Source organism: Dermacentor variabilis, chromosome 7 (assembly GCF_050947875.1).
Source record: "Dermacentor variabilis isolate Ectoservices chromosome 7, ASM5094787v1, whole genome shotgun sequence".
Lineage (NCBI taxonomy): Eukaryota > Metazoa > Arthropoda > Arachnida > Ixodida > Ixodidae > Dermacentor > Dermacentor variabilis.
Window position 1 is genome coordinate 35,422,050 of NC_134574.1, and position 16,459 is coordinate 35,438,508.

Below are 16,459 nucleotides of genomic sequence, written 5' to 3' on the forward strand. Positions count from 1 at the left end.
ATAAGGCACATATGGCATGGCAATAGCAGTGTAACAGTAGTATGACACTACATAAAGCTAAACCCTATATAAGTGAGTACCATTCCAGGTCATCCTACACCTAGAAAAGCTGATCTGAAAGCAACCAAAGCAGCACTTGTAGTGCAGATTACACCCTGCACAACACCCTGCATGGATTCACTAGAAACTATTTGGGCCGCCACATCACACAAGATTGTCAGGAAAATCAGGAGTGACACGCGACTTGCAAGCACATGGCCAGAAATTAAATTACAGGATACATAGCCGTGCAGATATTCCAGGACACAAGCAGGCTTATAAGCCCGACATAATAACTGAAAACTAGATGAGTTTGTGTGCAATCATTATTAACTAAAGTGCAACAGATTGACAACAGACAAGAACGAAGCACTCTGTGTGTTCACTTCGTTCCTGTCCATCGTATTTCTGTTGCACTATAGTTAATTACTATAGATTGTAACACCATAACTTGATACAAACATGCACACTATAGGATGCAGACAAATGCTCAGGACAAACTCCAGAATGTTTGCATCCTGATACTTATGAAAGTGAACGGTTTCATTCCATGGCTGTCAATGAGACGGAGAGAGAAAACTTGATTGTGTTCGTGGAACAAAAACGCATTGATAAGCTTAGACATATAGTCATTGCTTAACACTTTCGAAATGAACAATTATAGCTTGCTATCGACATTGAAGCAGCCTTTCGACAGCAAGAAAAGGAATCAGTTTTTCCAGCTCTGAACATCGAATTGCAGGAAATGCAAGCAGACACAAAATTCTGCCAATATAATCTGTTTAGGAATACCAAATTGGAATAAACATTGAGGCTTGCATTTGTACTTTCTCTGGCTGAGCAATCTAGTTTGAAATGACTCCCATAAGCATGTCGTAACAATGTTGATCTAATACAGGTTAAATGCATGACTAGCTTAAGAAATCTGGAAGATTGCTATAAATTACAGTGAAGAAACTATAATATCTAATAACATTGATAATAATATTTATTTCCACAGAACAGGCTAACCGTGAGAGGCGTGCGAGGCTGAGCAGAAAGCTGAAAAATTCTACGGCAAGTGCGCCTGCCGTGGGCCCACGATCCTGCATTATGGATAGCGCGTATTGATATGGTCTTCTTGTTAGATAATCCGAGTATACTACCAGCGCGAGACACGGGACAACAAAGTGGACGAGAAGTGTGTCTTTTAGAATGCTATGTTACAACGTACAGGTTTCTACAAAAGTGACGGTAACTGCTCGAAACATTTGATTCGTCGGCTTTTGCGCCTTTAGAAATATTTATAGAGGGCTCCCATATATATATATATTCGCAGCGCAAGCGCGGCGATGAACGAACCAGGCTAGCGCTAAGGTTGAATTTCACAACACAATTTTCATTCCACGTCGTAATCACACAGATCGTTTGAGGCTTCGTTCAGGGGCACACGCGGGCGTTCTGGTTGGTGCTTCTTGATGCGTTTGGCGTAAGAATATGGCTAGGAGCAGGCACCACATATGCGCAATGACGGGCAATGTACACGCATCATTTCTCCAGAAGCTGACGCCGAGCACGGGTAGCGCGAGGATCTTTTTGGGCTGACACGACAACTTCGTGCAGCTGAATTCCGAATACTGCATATACGGTGAGGGCAGCTATATGAACTTTTCGATAGGCCATCTTGTAGATTGTTGTAGCGCAGGCAAAACGAAACGGTCATAGAAGGTAGATAAGGCAACACACAGCGCTGAACCAGAGAATAAAGAATCGCTGAACCACCTGCGAACAGCTGTTTACGTGCGCGATGTCGCACTGAACTACAGAAACCGCCGTCGCGCACTCCAAGACAAATCTTAACTAACGGTTTTAAATTAGTAAACGTACATATTATTTGCTTCTAATCAAGATAAGTCAATAATATTATAGTGTAAACGTTTTATTCACTACAATAAAGTAATTATGCAGCGTGTGCCGCGATACCTGGCTGTAAGCAACCCTGGGCGTCGCACCAGTCGCATTGTTGAAATCGCAATCATGTGAAATGAGCCCTCTAAAAATCGCATTGCGACGCGTGCGACAGCACCGATTTTCGTCGTTGCAGTCGCAGCATGTGAAACAGCCTGAAGCCGTTTGCCGACCACATTGAAGGTAAGCAGGTCTGACGCTTGCGCGCATTCTCGAAGCTTTTGGTTCATGTAGTAAGCTTTGTGGAACGACAACAGAAGACTTTCTGAGCGTACGTTGACCACGTTGCTGTGCACATTTAGCAAAGCGTTTCACGAGGGGAGTTTCCGTGAAATGTATTATTTCTTACAGCTTACTTGCTTTATGGAGTGTGCTACCACCGCTGATTGTTGGGATTTAATGGGCAAATATTTACGTAAACGCTGAAAGTTACTGTTTTCTAAGTAGTTTCCCGGCAAGAAATTTTTCCGTAGATATGAATTTCCGCAAGTTACGTGTGTAATGCATGTCGATGTGTCACGGGCATCGCGAGTCGGCACGCGACTGCGATGTTTGACATTTGAACAGATATTAGATTGTGTGAAGATTACTTTATTGATAGTGTTCAGTTTGAAGTCGAGCTTCGCGAGAACTTGTCTGCATTGTTTGTGTTCTTCGACGTGCTCGCGTGTTTGTCTCTTATATTGTAGGGCAAATATAGACCGACATTACAACAGCGAAATTTCTTTTTATTCGAGGCATGTCAATCAGACGCTCGTTTTTATTAATATTTTCATCCGAAGAACAGGATGTCAGTTCCTGCGATTGTTAAAGACAGTGGCTTGTAGCACTGCCTAACAAGGGATGCGATTTTCTTGCGATGCTTTGCGCTCGATGTTTGCCACTCTTATAACCCACCTTCCACTGCTGGCTGTTCTAGTTAATAACGATAGCGGAATGTCGGTCAGATAAATGAGCAAAAGGAGTAGCATCGGAAAAGGGATCGCTACATAATCGCGGCCTAGGTTTTAGACCGTTCATAATCGATTGTTCGTTTGATTTACTAGATAGTTAAGTTTTGGTGATAATTTCCCAGGTAGTCTGATGTTTGCTGCTGGTTTTATTCCCGCCTGAATTTTACCATATAACAGTGTAACCTCTTCAGATATAACTACGAGACATCTGTACAAGCAAGCACACAAAGGTTTATTGGCCAGTTGCCCACTTCTAAAGGTCATGTACTACTTAGCAGCTGCTGCAATAATGTTTTAAAAAATTGTGAGCAGTTTAATACCTGAGTGGACTGGCAGCTCAGTCTGTTTCAAACAACAATTAGTTAAAAGCTTCTGTGTTGCCCTGATGTTTTCATGAGCTGTTTTTGACTGCTCCACGTTTCTTAGCTGTGTGCATACAGGCCAGGCTGTTCTTGCTTATATGAATATTTTTGAATAAGTGAAAAAGATTGGCTTTTGTTTTGTTTTTCAGGTGCCTTGTGAGCTCTCACCCAAGCACCACATTCCAGAGGTCTGCTGTGAGCAGACGTGGCAAATTGAAGTAACATCCAGATAGTCCAATAAACTGTTCGTAGTTTCAGACACACCTTTGCAAAGTATAGTCAAAACTTTCTTTTAGAAGTGCAAGCACTGATCGAACCTGATCTTTCTATCCAAACATTACATTTTATATTAGTAACAAAGACATAACTACAACAGCAGCACTGCAGTGAGGAACGTACAGTGGTACTCCAAGTGTTATACGTAAATAATCTATGAAGTCTAATTAGTTTGTAATTTTAGAACAAATTGGCATGAATTTCTCTGCCATAGCAGAGTTCCAATCCGTGCGCTGCATCATGTAGGGAATAGTAACCTTACAATGAAAACCAATGCAAAACTTTTTAACTCAGGAAAAGTTTATAAATATAAAATGTGTACACGGAACTCTTCATCTAAGCATGTCTACGTAAAATACAGGATTTAATCACTGCGGCCACATAAAGGATGCATAAAGGTAGGACACACGAAGGAAACATAAAAGCAGTGGCCAAATTTCAACATGGAGGAAACATAAAGTACGGTAACATAAGGGATATATAAAGGGAGGACACATGAAGGAAACATAAAAGCGGTGGCCAAATTTCAACATGGAGGAAACATAAAGTACGGTAACATAAGGGATACATAAAGGGAGGACATATGAAGGAAACATAAAAGCAGTGGCCAAATTTCAACATGGAGGAAACATAAAGGACATTTCCTCATGTGAACTGCAGGAAACATACAGTAAACATAAAGGACATAACCATTTTCATAAGGGCGGGTTGCGAATTGTGTTCCACTGTGAGAGAGAGTGTAGAGAAGCCCTAAACGCGTTTGAATTTTTGTTGTAATTTCTCTATTTTCTTTGCGTGCACATCTAATCTGGACATGGTTCCCTCGACAAGCAGCGCACATATCCTTCGGCCTTGCGACAGAAAGCAAACCACTAGAAGTGACGACACTGCGCTCGTTTCATCAGCTACTGCTGCTGCGTTCATTTTCCAAGGCCTCAAGCGCGTGCCTTATCATTTACACTGCAGCTTTGGATCTGCGTGATTTTTTATATTTGTAAACTTGTACAAACTGTTGCAGTGTACGGGCGCCTAAATATTGCCATGCTGAAGGTAGCGTAGGGAACCTTAGCTGCCATGTATTTCCTACAAGCACCATCACATTCAGTGCAATGATTACACGCTTCTGGTTCCGGGTTTAGAATACCACGGCCACCTTAGCCTAAGGTTATGCCTAAGATTATGCCTAAGCCTAAGATTATGCACCCATTTTCTTTTTCGCAGGTCTTCAGCATGGTGTTGCTTTCAACCACTGCCGCTTGGACAGCAGCAGGAGGTATGTTTACATCTTTTGTACAGATTCCTTCGTACGCAACGTTGGCACAGTATTTCCTGACATTGTATATGTTGTGACCTTGCAGCGGCAGTGCAGAATGTAACCGTCAGTGCTGTGAGTTAGGAACCTCGTTATTGGCTGAACACATGCCCAGAAAAACAAGGTACACTCAAGTCACAACGATAGTGGCGAGCGAATCCTCGAGTTGGATGCGTCGGAAACTTATGCATACATCACCGTACATTCCGGTGGTAATGTATCAACGTACGAAGCGCTGTTGCTCGGGTACGTTCAAAACGTACATTATTCGTGTCATGAACGAAATATGATTAGACAAGACTCTCGCTATAAAAATTGGCAACAACGTAAAGAAAATCAGGTAGAGTACGCGCTTTTTGCTCATAACAACTGAATTCATATCATGGACAATCCGATGAAAAACAGTCATCGGTGAACATAATACAATTTACGCGTGACAATATTTCTAATCGCAAGTCTCATGCTGGTCAGCGCACTGAAACCTGGATTGTTCAAGGACTTACTTTCATGAGACATGACAACGAGAAAATATTTCCATAGACAGAACGTGTTGCCGTGCCCGGTGCAATATCTCCCGGGAAAGTATTTGAATGACAGTGATATTCACCGTGTCCCGGAACTGCAATTCCGACACTTAATACACAAACTTGGCAAATAGTTTCCAAGGCAAAAGAAAATTGTGCCACATGTGCACTTTCATAATATTCTGTGGTATCCTAGGTGTTCTAAGAAATTATAATTTGCAAGGTGTTGGCATATGTCTGTCACTCTAGGCATTATAGGCGTTCCGTAACTGTGAGAGTCGCACTCTTGCTTCAGTAAATGATTACCCGTGACTATGAAAGGGCGCTATGTCGTAAGACGGCTGAGAAAGAGCGGACGCATGCTTCTCGGCAAGACAGTAGTTCTTGAGCAGTCTAGTACCTTTTGCGCTTTCATGATCATGAGCCCACGCAAACTGGAAGTGGCCGCGTTTTTTGAATGTGAGTCTATACGGGGTCTGCCATTAACATGCACCAAACTAAAGCTAGAAAAGCAGAGCTACCTTTTGCCGATGAAGGGAACTTTATGCTCTTAGCTGACATTTAAGGAAAACTCGAGTACTTTCTTTAAACAGACGAATTGAAATACATTACTTAAATATTAACGAATTAATTTATGGTCATGTGCCAATTCAACTCCTAATAGCTACATTTTCGGTGGCTGTTCTAGAAAGAGGGCGAAATTTTAACAAAAATGAAAGAACGAAAAGTTAAGGACGCTGACTTGGCTCCCTACTCTTGCGGCACGGCAACACTGCTCTGTGACACGCTGCGAAGAAATTGCATGTACAGCGTGCTTAACCCGATTGTTCGACCTCTTTGAGAAAGCGTTTATCTTGGTGTGAATGTTAAATTCTTGTTAGCGGACAGGCACAACTCACGACCGTGAGAGGCAATATGGAAACTCCACGCGTTGAGGAATCGCGTCGCGGCTGTCTGTTTGCCACGTCAAGCCAGCCTCAGCAACGACACGGACTTTATGAGTGAAGCAAGTCATTACACATACAAAGTTAATGCGTTCGCTGAGTGTCCCAGAGCAGCAGCGGGGTGGCGTGCAAGTGGGATGCGGCGTTGGCTTTTCCTTTTTATTTCGCGTCTTTCATCTTAAGTTCGCTTAAAAGAGGTACGCTGAAAATGGCGCAATAGAAATAACTAAAGATGAAGCTGTCAAGTATGCTCCGAGAGCCTCCTATTGACATAAAGGGTCCCAAAATAATAAATAAAGAGGAATTATATTTGACTGATTGTATTGTTACAAATAGTCACTGCAGGGAAAATACGTGGAAACCGATAATGGAGAAAGAGGAGGACGACGTTCGTTGAGAAAAACGCAGTGTTCCTCGACGGCATCTGCTGCATTAACTGGTGGCTGTCACATTCAGGAATGTGACAGCCACAGGAATGTGTGTTCACTGTTTCGTACAAGTATGGCCGTCGACACGCTTACGTGGAATGCCTTTCTAGGATGCCACTACGTACGACTGATTGTGATGCCGGCAACTTTGACCACCTTATCGCTTCCTTGTCGCCTGACTCTCCCGATGTTTTGACATTCGCCGTAGAGCAGCGCAAAGACCAAAGCTTAAATGCTATTTTCTCTGCCACACAAGGGTTTATAACTGCAGGTCAATTTCGTGTCCGAGTAGATCTTCCTTACAAGAGGAACTTCTCTATGACGGGCGCCCGCTTTCTACTGGTGGTTCTGAAGTCTCTTTACACGTCTGTTCTGCGCGTTACGCATGATGACCTGACCTCAGGTCACTTAGGGACCGCGCGTACTCAAGAAAGATTCTACAAGAAAGAAAAGCCACACCAAAGAAAGATTCTACTGGCCTCAAATGCACAAAACAATTGACACCTATGTGGCCAGTTGTACACAGTGCCAGAGCCACAAGCGACCTACATCAGCTCCAGTCGGTCACCTGCAGCCAATAAAGCCCCCCAGTTCCCCTTTCAAAAAAGTCAGCATAGACCTGATAGGGCTGTTTCCGTCTTCTTGAAGAGGCAACCGGTGGATCATTGTGTGTGCTGACTACCTGACGCTGTATAGTGAGACGGCCGGGGCCCTATCCTGCGCCACTGCAGTGCAGTCCAGGTTTCCCAGTTTTTGCTGCATTCAATCATACTCCGAAACGGGCCACCTCGCGTGATAATATACCATCGCGTGACGATGGTCGCGAATTTATTGCCGATATTGTGGAAGAATTACTGCGTTCGTGTGCCTCCACGTTCCGACACTGAACATCTTATCAGCTTATCATCCACAAACTCCTGGGATCCCCGAGCGCGCAAACTGAACATTGATAAACATGCTATCAATGTACGTGGCTTCGGACCACAAGAACTGGGATGAATTATTACTGTTCGCGACGTACGCTTCCAACTTGCAAACACGAAACGACCGGTTTCAGCTCTTTCTTTCTTCTTTGCCGGCGCCTACCTCGTCATTTGCACTCTGCGGCAGCACCGGCGTGGCGCTAGTCCTGTGGCTACGTTCCTAACCGGGGAATTCTTTCTGTAAACGCAGGTCCCTACGTCTGCGCATCTCTGCCAGGCGTACAGTTTTTTTTTTGCCTTCTGCAAGCTGAATTGCATCACTGCCACGTGCCTTGACTGCCTTCGCGGTGCCTGCGGTTGGGCGGGACTATCTACTGGTGCGCCGTACGTACCTGCTGTGAAGTGCATCGCCTGTCCGCGGAGCAGCTGCCACTCGGGAACCAGTATATGAAGCCACGTCGACTGAAGACCGACTGCATTTGCACTCTGCGGCAGCACCGGCGTGGCGCTAGTCCTGTGGCTACGTTCCTAACCGGGGAATTCTTTCTGTAGACGCAGGTCCCTACGTCTGCGCATCTCTGCCAGGCGTACAGTTTTTTTTTGCCTTCTGCAAGCTGAATTGCATCACTGCCACGTGCCTTGACTGCCTTCGCGGTGCCTGCGGTTGGGCGGGACTATCTACTGGTGCGCAGTACGTACCTGCTGTGAAGTGCATCGCCTGTCCGCGGAGCAGCTGCCACTCGGGAACCAGTATATGAAGCCACGTCGACTGAAGACCGACTGCATTTGCACTCTGCGGCAGCAGCGGCGTGGCGCTAGTCCTGTGGCTACGTTCCTAACCGGGGAATTCTTTCTGTAAACGCAGGTCAGTATACACCACAACTTGAGGCTCCTCCGCCGCTACTTGATATTGCCGCCTGCTGCTGCTGCTGCTGCCGCGAGTATTCTTGTTGCATGTGTACAAATTTTCTGCAATGGCCGATACTGCTCAGTGTGCTTCATGTAGCCTAACCTTTCCCGACGATGCACCTTCCATTTTATGCGTCAGTTGTGGTTGCAGGTATCACTTAGGAAGTTGTTCGGGGGAGGACGAAATAACCATGACTCGAAAAAGGAAAAAAAAAGTGGAACTGTGAAGCCTGCAAACCTAAAGCAACGATTGATCCTGACAGCTCAGCAGATGCACGCTCTATCACTGATGTGTTCAATGAGCTAGCTGCCATAAATCAAAAGCTGCTAGAAGTAAACGTAATAAAGAAAAATGTAGAGTTGTTACTGAATCTGAAGGCCACTGTGGATGGCATCGAGTCCTTGGTGACACTTGTTTCCGAGAAGTATGATACGCTACTGGATAAGATGACAGCTCAGGAAAACAAAATTGGCACGTTAGAGAAGAGTTGCCGCCATTGAAGCGTCAGGGGACCGTGAAGAAACGAAAAAACTCAGAAATGACCTTAATCAACTTCAGCAGTATGGACGACGACACAATATGGAAATATACGGCATAAGGTTCACCGAGAATGAGGACTTGCTCAGCAAGGTTAACATCCTTGCTAGTGAACTCGGTCTGCAGCCTGTAACTACAAGGGAACTCGATGCTGTTCATAGACTTGCTGTTCATAAACAAGGAAAGACACAGCCAATACTACTGAGGTTTCAGTCTCGAACTACTAAGGAAGAATGGCTCAAAAAGAGAGCTGTCTTGAGGGAGAAGAAATCAAATATGGGTTTGCGTGAGGACCTTACAGCTACGAACAAGCGACTATTTTGGCTAATGAAAGCAAAGGCAACTGAAAAGGATTACATGTTTACATGGATAAAGGAAGGAAAGCTGTTCGTCAGGAAACGTCATGGGGAACGCGCAATTAGAATTCAATCAGAAGATGACTTGTCCAAGATAGAATAGAAGCTGACAATGTCAGTAACACTGATATAAAATGGCAGAACTACTTAGCCAAAGAGACAACCAATACTATAGTCAAGCAACGTTCCGAGTAGATGTGGGCAACTATGTTCATAACAAGCAATGCTTCTCAGTTTTTCACATGAATGCTAGAAGCCTCAGGAACAAATTTGACGAAGTTAACATGCTTCTTGACTCTCTGCACTATAGTTTCAATGTCTTGGCTTTTACAGAAACCTGGTACAGTTCTAATGATTTTATTCCCGAACTTGAAGGTTACAGCTGTGTGTCTATTTCGCGATGTAAACGAAGAGGTGGTGGCGTTGCAATCTATTTTCGCAATGACGTATTGTACAACGAGTTAACAGAGTACAGTATGGTTAACGATGATTGCGAATCACTTGTGGTTGAGTGTGATGGCCTGCTTCTTGCTGTCCTGTACCGTCCGCCTGCAGGTAGTGTGAATATTTTTTTGCAAGTTGTTGAAAGGATCCTAGAGCACAGCTTATTGTTGAAAGTGCCCGTGTTACTCACTGGTGACTTTAATATTGACCTCCTTCATGAGAACTCTAATAAATATGATCTACTAGATGTTATTCACTCTTATGGCTGTCGGAATTTAATCGAAGCACCAACAAGAATTAATGTCGAAACAAGTACACTGTTAGACTTGTGTATAACGAACCATTTAAGTGACGAAATGGTCTCAGGCATAATATCTAGCGGCATCAGTGACCACTTACCAATCTTTTGCATTATACCACGCTCTAACCATCGTAGTGTTTCGCAGAATGGGAAAGAAGCGAGAGCAAGTAGAAAAATAAGTGACAATAACATTACGAAGTTCCAGGAGCTTGTAACTAACACCGATTGGAATGTAATAGAGAGAGAAAAAATGTTGACCAGGCTTACAGTAAGTTTATAGCACTCTTTAAAGAAATTTACGACACTTGTTTCCCACTAGAAATGCGCAAAACGCACCGAAAAATTGGAAAGCCTTGGGTCTCCTACGAACTATACAAAGAAATTGAACGCCGCAAAAAGTTATTTGAAACATTCATTAAATCGAAAGATCCACACGTCCTGAAAACCTACAAGCAGCTTCGAAATAAAACAAACTCTAAAATGAAGAAGGCTAAACGCGAGTACTATACCCGCCGTGGTTGCTCAGTGGCTATGGTGTTGGGCTGCTGAGCACGAGGTCGCGGGATCGAATCCCGGCCACGGCGGCCGCATTTCGATGGGGGCTAAATGCGAAAACACCCGTGTGCTTAGATTTAGGTGCACGTTAAAGAACCCCAGGTGGTCAAAATTTCCGGAGTCCTCCACTACGGCATGCCTCATAATCAGAAAGTGGTTTTGGCACGTAAAACCCCAAATATTATAAACGCGAGTACTATCAGAATAAGTTCACCGCAGCTGCAAACAATCCTTCACTGCTTTGGAGAACATTTCGAGAATTATTGACGGGCAACAAAACGAACTGTCCTCAGTCAATAGTTATCGACGGCATAACATTATCAGGGGAATGCCTAGCCAACAAGTTTAACTCGCATTTCCAGCTTTCTGCTGGGCAGTGTAGCGATGCTCCTGTGGGCCGATGTGAAGCATACAAAAGATGTTCTGATATGCCCACTATATTCCTGTACCCAACAAGCCCAGCAGAGATAGCAGACGTCACATCTACACTAAAGAATAACTGCGCATGCGGAGCGGACGAAATAAGTACAAAGCCTATAAAGAGTGTAGCGCAAGTAATGTCACCCGCTTTCGCATATCTGCAACCTCGTCTTATCGACTGGTGAATTTCCCGTGCTCATGAAAATTGCGAGAGTAGTGGCACTGCATAAGGGGGGTGCTTTAGATAACCTCAATAATTTCAAACCCATCTCAGTTCTTCCTATCTTTTCTAAAATCCCTGAACGCATTTTAAATAAAAGAATAGTTGGGCACTTGACAAAAAACAAAGCAATAGTACCAGCACAATTCGGGTTTCAGAAACAAAAGTCTACTGAGCAAGCGCTTTTGCATGTGAAAGACCACTTAATTAAGAACTTTGAAAAACAGACTTACACTATTGGAGTGTTTTTGGATTTCCGAAAGGCTTTTGGCTCTATTAATCACGATATTTTGCTTCGAAAGTTACCCTGGTATGGCATAAGAGGTGTAGCATATACTTTAATTAAGAACTATCTCAGCTCCCGTAAACAGTTTGTTAGCCTAAAAGATTCTAAGTCCCAACTTCTTGATTTAAACTGCGGTGTTCCTCAGGGCTCAATCCTAGGCCCAACTTTGTTTCTTCTCTATATCAATGATATTGTTAACATCCCAAACACACCGTGCATAACTTTGTATGCAGATGACACCAGCGTTTTCTTCTCTGATCATAACATTCAAGAAGCATTTAACGTAGCCAATAGATGGATGGGGGACCTCAACTGTTGGCTAAATTCAAATAGAATACAACTGAACTGCGAAAAAACAAAGTACGTCATATTTAGACCAAAAGGAAAGCAGCTGATGGGTCACTAAGAGTTAAATTTTGGGGGGCGCATTATAGAAAATGCGAAGTGCGTAAAATTTTTAGGCGTATGGTTTAACGAAAACCTGTATTGGTCCATTCATGTGGAGACCCTCAGAGCCGACATTCGTAGAGCGACGGGAATGATTAACATGTTAAAGCATCTTATTCCAATGAATTTAAAGAAACAGCTATATTACACACTAATACACTCTCGTCTACACTATTCTCTTCTGGTCTGGGGAACTACTACCAAAACTAACCTTATGCCACTATATAGGCTGCAAAACAGAGCCGTAAGGGCAGTTTGTAACCTACCTGTTCTTGCACACACTAAACCGTTTTTTGATAAGCTTGGCATACTCCATATAGACCACTTATTTTTGCATAAGCTATCGCTCGAGGCGTTCCGTCTCCGTCAGGCTGATCACATACAGTTTAATCAGACCTTCGCCACCAAAGAAACTCCGTATAATCTCAGACATGACCCAATCTCTATACCGCTTACTCGCACGAACTACGGGAAACAGGCATTACACTTTCAAATATCAACCTTACTAAACAATAATCCCACAATTCTGGAACAATTACAAACCGCGAAATCAAGCTTGAGGTTCAAGAAATCTGTTAAAACGTATTTTCTTCGCTGCTTTATTGTATAACTTCCTTATGTACTACAATGTTACTGTTTTGTTTTCCTTTTTAACATGTTCTGATCGAGATTCGAATTGTTAATCGTTTTTTATATGTTATCATAGTTCGAAAATTGTAACACTTGTTGTGCTGTTGTTTGCTTCAAAGTGTCAACATGCTTTGGGTGCTGCAGCCTTTGTCAGGCAAGAATATTGCCTTTTGCTGCAGCCCCTGAGACAGCTGTATGTCTCAAACAAATAAAAAAATGAAATGAAAAAAATGAAATAAGGTGGACACTATCATTTCCTTTATCATCCATGACGATTTGTCTATGGCGGCGACTTTGTGTCGTGTAGAAGAGGCTCGTCGACTTGCACGTTTACGTACGTTGGCCGCGGAAGGCCACTCTAAAACACGCTGCGACAGTCACCACCAACATGTTGCCTATGTTCCTGGTGATCTCGTGTAGCTGTGGACTCCAATACGCAGACCCCCGCAGGGGCGTCTGCGTCAGCAGGCGTTTGGTGTGTTGCGACCCCACGTACCCGAGCACACGAGGGTTGGACCCTCCCACGTGCAGCCGCGTGCGGCGTAGCCGTGTCTGGGGGAAAGGGGGATCCTGGGGGTTGAGCCGATGCCGGGTGTTCAGACCTTTAAGGCCCCCCGGCGGAGGCAACACACCTCTTTGGCCTCTGCTTCACATAGACGGCACCCCCGGACTGACTCACCTGGGGAAATTGGTAGTTGCCTTTTCCTGTCTCTCTCTCTCTCTCCCTCCATCCTTTGCCTTTCTATCACTTTCCATCTTTCCTGTCTTCTCCTGTCTTCCTACTACATCCAATTTTTCCACGCAGCAAGGGTTAACCTTGTGTGAATAGCCAACCTAGGATATTTCATGTTTGGTTATAATAGTAATGTACAGCTGGCGTTTGCAGGCCGTGTTTCACAAGTCCTGCAGCGTCCCCTTGTAGGACTCCACGGTGGGTGGCTGGCATTACTGCCGAAATTACTCTTATGGCAACTTCCTTCCCCCCCACTACCTGATCGCTCCCTGAAGAGGGGGCTACCGATGATGTCTTAGAGTTTTTTGCCCGTCAAAAAGAAACTTCCCCTCGTTTGTACGTAGTCCACTCCGAACAACCAGACAAACCCGTGCGAACAATCTCACCATTCCTCTCACCCAAGTTTTTTGTACAGGTTATAAAGCATCCAGGATGGCATGCGGTGATCTCGGAGCTCCGCAACCAGAAACAATATGAAAAGCTACCTAATCTTGTATAATTTGGGGACGCCCAAGTAACTGTAGCGGTGCAGCGGTGGCATAGAGGTAGAGCATTTTCGAATCCCGGTGCTGCGCAATTTTTCACCGGACTAAAAACAAATCTGCGTGTTGATAAAATTGCACAAAAAGGCCTGGAGTGCGGCCCGATTCCGGTGACCAGAACCGGTAACGCACTCCCTTACAAGAGCAGGATTGGCCACCTTGGTGCAGTACTTGGCCTTAACCTCCTATATGAGTACAACAATCAAACCCCGGCCCTTAGTCCCCAGCAGCTGCGAAGCAAACTTCTGCTCACGGACGCTCGGCCGCGGCTGCCCGCGTAGGTATCAAACTTTGGACACCCTGCTTATCGGTGTTGTAGCCGGCAAGCCTCGCTGATTTCGGCTAGTTTTGGACGCTCAACTGGCCTCGAACCACGCGAAACTTAAGGTTAGACCACGCACACACACACTTGCGAGCGCGCGCTCACTTCTGGCCACTCCTGGTTAGATGCCTTGCCAGACTAACTGATAGCGCTTCAAAAAAATGCGCCTGTTTGATGTGGCTATTATCCACCGGTCAACCTGGTGAAGGACAAAGCCGGTCTGCACCACGAGGCATGGTCAGATTGTAGCATATACACGTGAGGAGGAGCTCATGCCTTGTCGTGCAAACCACTGTTGCATGTCGCTGCAGTGTTTCACATACCATAGATAGCGTGGGCGCCACGATGTAGTGCCAAGAGTCCACTGGCTAAGCGCTCTGCAGCCCGCTGTGGACAACCACGTTTGGCTTACGTTTGACACGTCGCGTAGGCGCCAAAATCTGAAGCAGTGGCGTCTACGTTAACCTCCAGAAGCACAACTGAACTGCGCGCCACGGTGAAATTTAGAAGGCGGAGTGTTTTGGGCACGCCGCGTTCCGCCGCAGCCTTAGCAGTGCAAGGCATTGAAAAAGGAACGAGAGAACATCGATGAGGGCGTTTGATTGCCAATAACCCCGCTTTTGCTGAACGTATTTAAGCACTTATTGAGGCAAAGTATTTCTGCTTCCTACTTTACCTTCGAGTGCATTTCTCCTCTTCGATAAAAAGCGGCTGAGGGCCCCTTTAAAGTATAGATTTAAGTTGATAACTTAGAAATGTAATTCCTCATGCTTTCGCATTTAAATCGGGTAAGGTTACTTAAGTGTCTGTTAACTTTTTATACTACTGCCATGCAGCATGTGCGTACAGCGATGAACCCAGGCAGACTCGCATGCACTTTCATCCTCTTTGCATTGAACGCCTCTAACAGGCTGCAGACCGCGATACCCTTGGTGTATAGAGCGGTCAGCGAAGATACGACCTTATGACCTCGGCACCAGTTTAGTATTGTGTGTAGTGTTCGACTCTCCTCCTGACCTGTAGAAATTGGACAAAAGTGTCACTGTAGTCAACCGCTGGCATAAAAGACTCGTTGCCTTATTCTTCTCTGTGCGTAGCCTCATACGGAGAGAAAAAAGGTGGATCGTTATGAGCATTGCTCAACATTTGTGTTCTGCATTGAATTTGTCAAGTGACTATTTTTGTCGCAGTGGGAGCCCTGCTCGGACTGCTGAGCCCATGCTGCCTGCTGTGCGTGATTCACTGCTTAGGATTCGGTTCCGACGGAGTTGTAGCAGGCTCCTTGGCCGCCTGCGCGCAGTCCTCGATTGGCGACGTCTCCGAAGGGAGCTTGTTCGCGTGCTGCCAGAGCTGGGGAGCCGCGGGATGTCACTGCGCAGTGTACATCACACTCGCTGCTCTCGGAGCAGTAGCCGGCTACTACACCGCCAGCGCCGTCGCTGCGGCTCTGTGAAATCTACGCATGCATCGCTAGTGCCAGTGAACAAATGTAACACATAATGAAAGCAGCTAGTGAACGGCCACAAAAACTTTTTTGATTGCGTAATAAAACGTTTTATGACCTAGTAAGCACTATGCTTCGATCGCTATATATATTCATGATGAAAAATGCAGGCTCAAAATATTGCGGCAGAACCCATCTCGCGATGTGTGCCGGCGGTAATAGGGAGGAGGTTTAGAATAGGGGCCGAACGCTTGGGGTCTCCCAACAAGCGACCGCTTTGAGGTCGCGGTCTGCCCCGCTGAAAAGGTGCTTTAGAATATGGTTCCCAGCTTCCGTTAGGGTCACGCGATTGCAGCGCTCTTCCTGCATGCGGAAAGCAAATGAAAACAATGGTAGAGAAAAAAAACACTAAATAATGCAATCCGCCACATTTTACACAATGAAATGCGTACCTGAGAGTTTGTTTTCAATGAAGAGGCGTTGACGCGCTTTTACAAGTGCGCGGCGACGTTGAGATGATGCAAAGTAGCTTTGGAGCGTGTGGGGCATCCACGCTAGGGTTAAAATTTCGTATTATGGGCGTGCGAAAACATAAAATTAAAGG

At 45.1% G+C, this 16,459-nt stretch overlaps 1 protein-coding gene across 5 annotated transcripts; it reads left to right on the forward strand.

Moving 5' to 3' along the window:
- Positions 1 to 2,023: 2,023 nt before the first annotated feature.
- On the forward strand, positions 2,024 to 15,976 carry LOC142587401 (uncharacterized). 5 transcript variants are annotated; one of them, XR_012829523.1, is made up of 5 exons: positions 2,024 to 2,169; positions 3,451 to 3,545; positions 4,799 to 4,850; positions 7,959 to 8,573; positions 15,602 to 15,976. XR_012829523.1 is itself a non-coding variant. In XM_075698389.1 (4 exons), the coding sequence occupies exons 3-4, from the start codon at positions 4,808 to 4,810 to the stop codon at positions 15,862 to 15,864; spliced, it is 306 nt and encodes a 101-aa protein (XP_075554504.1). In that variant the 5' UTR covers positions 2,024 to 2,169; positions 3,451 to 3,545; positions 4,799 to 4,807; the 3' UTR covers positions 15,865 to 15,976. The 5 variants fall into 5 exon arrangements, 4 of the variants coding, with proteins under 4 accessions (XP_075554504.1, XP_075554505.1, XP_075554507.1 ...); XM_075698389.1 differs by lacking the exon at positions 7,959 to 8,573; XM_075698390.1 differs by lacking the exon at positions 7,959 to 8,573 and having other exon boundaries at positions 3,451 to 3,519.
- The last annotated feature ends 483 nt before the right edge of the window (positions 15,977 to 16,459 follow it).

Excerpts from the sequence above, each read along its gene's own strand:
- LOC142587401 (XM_075698389.1), top strand. The coding sequence starts at position 4,808 with ATGGTGTTGCTTTCAACCACTGCCGCTTGGACAGCAGCAGGAG. Across the intron at positions 4,851-15,601 it reads CGCTTGGACAGCAGCAGGAG|TGGGAGCCCTGCTCGGACTG; the intron begins GTATGTTTACAT and ends TTTTTGTCGCAG.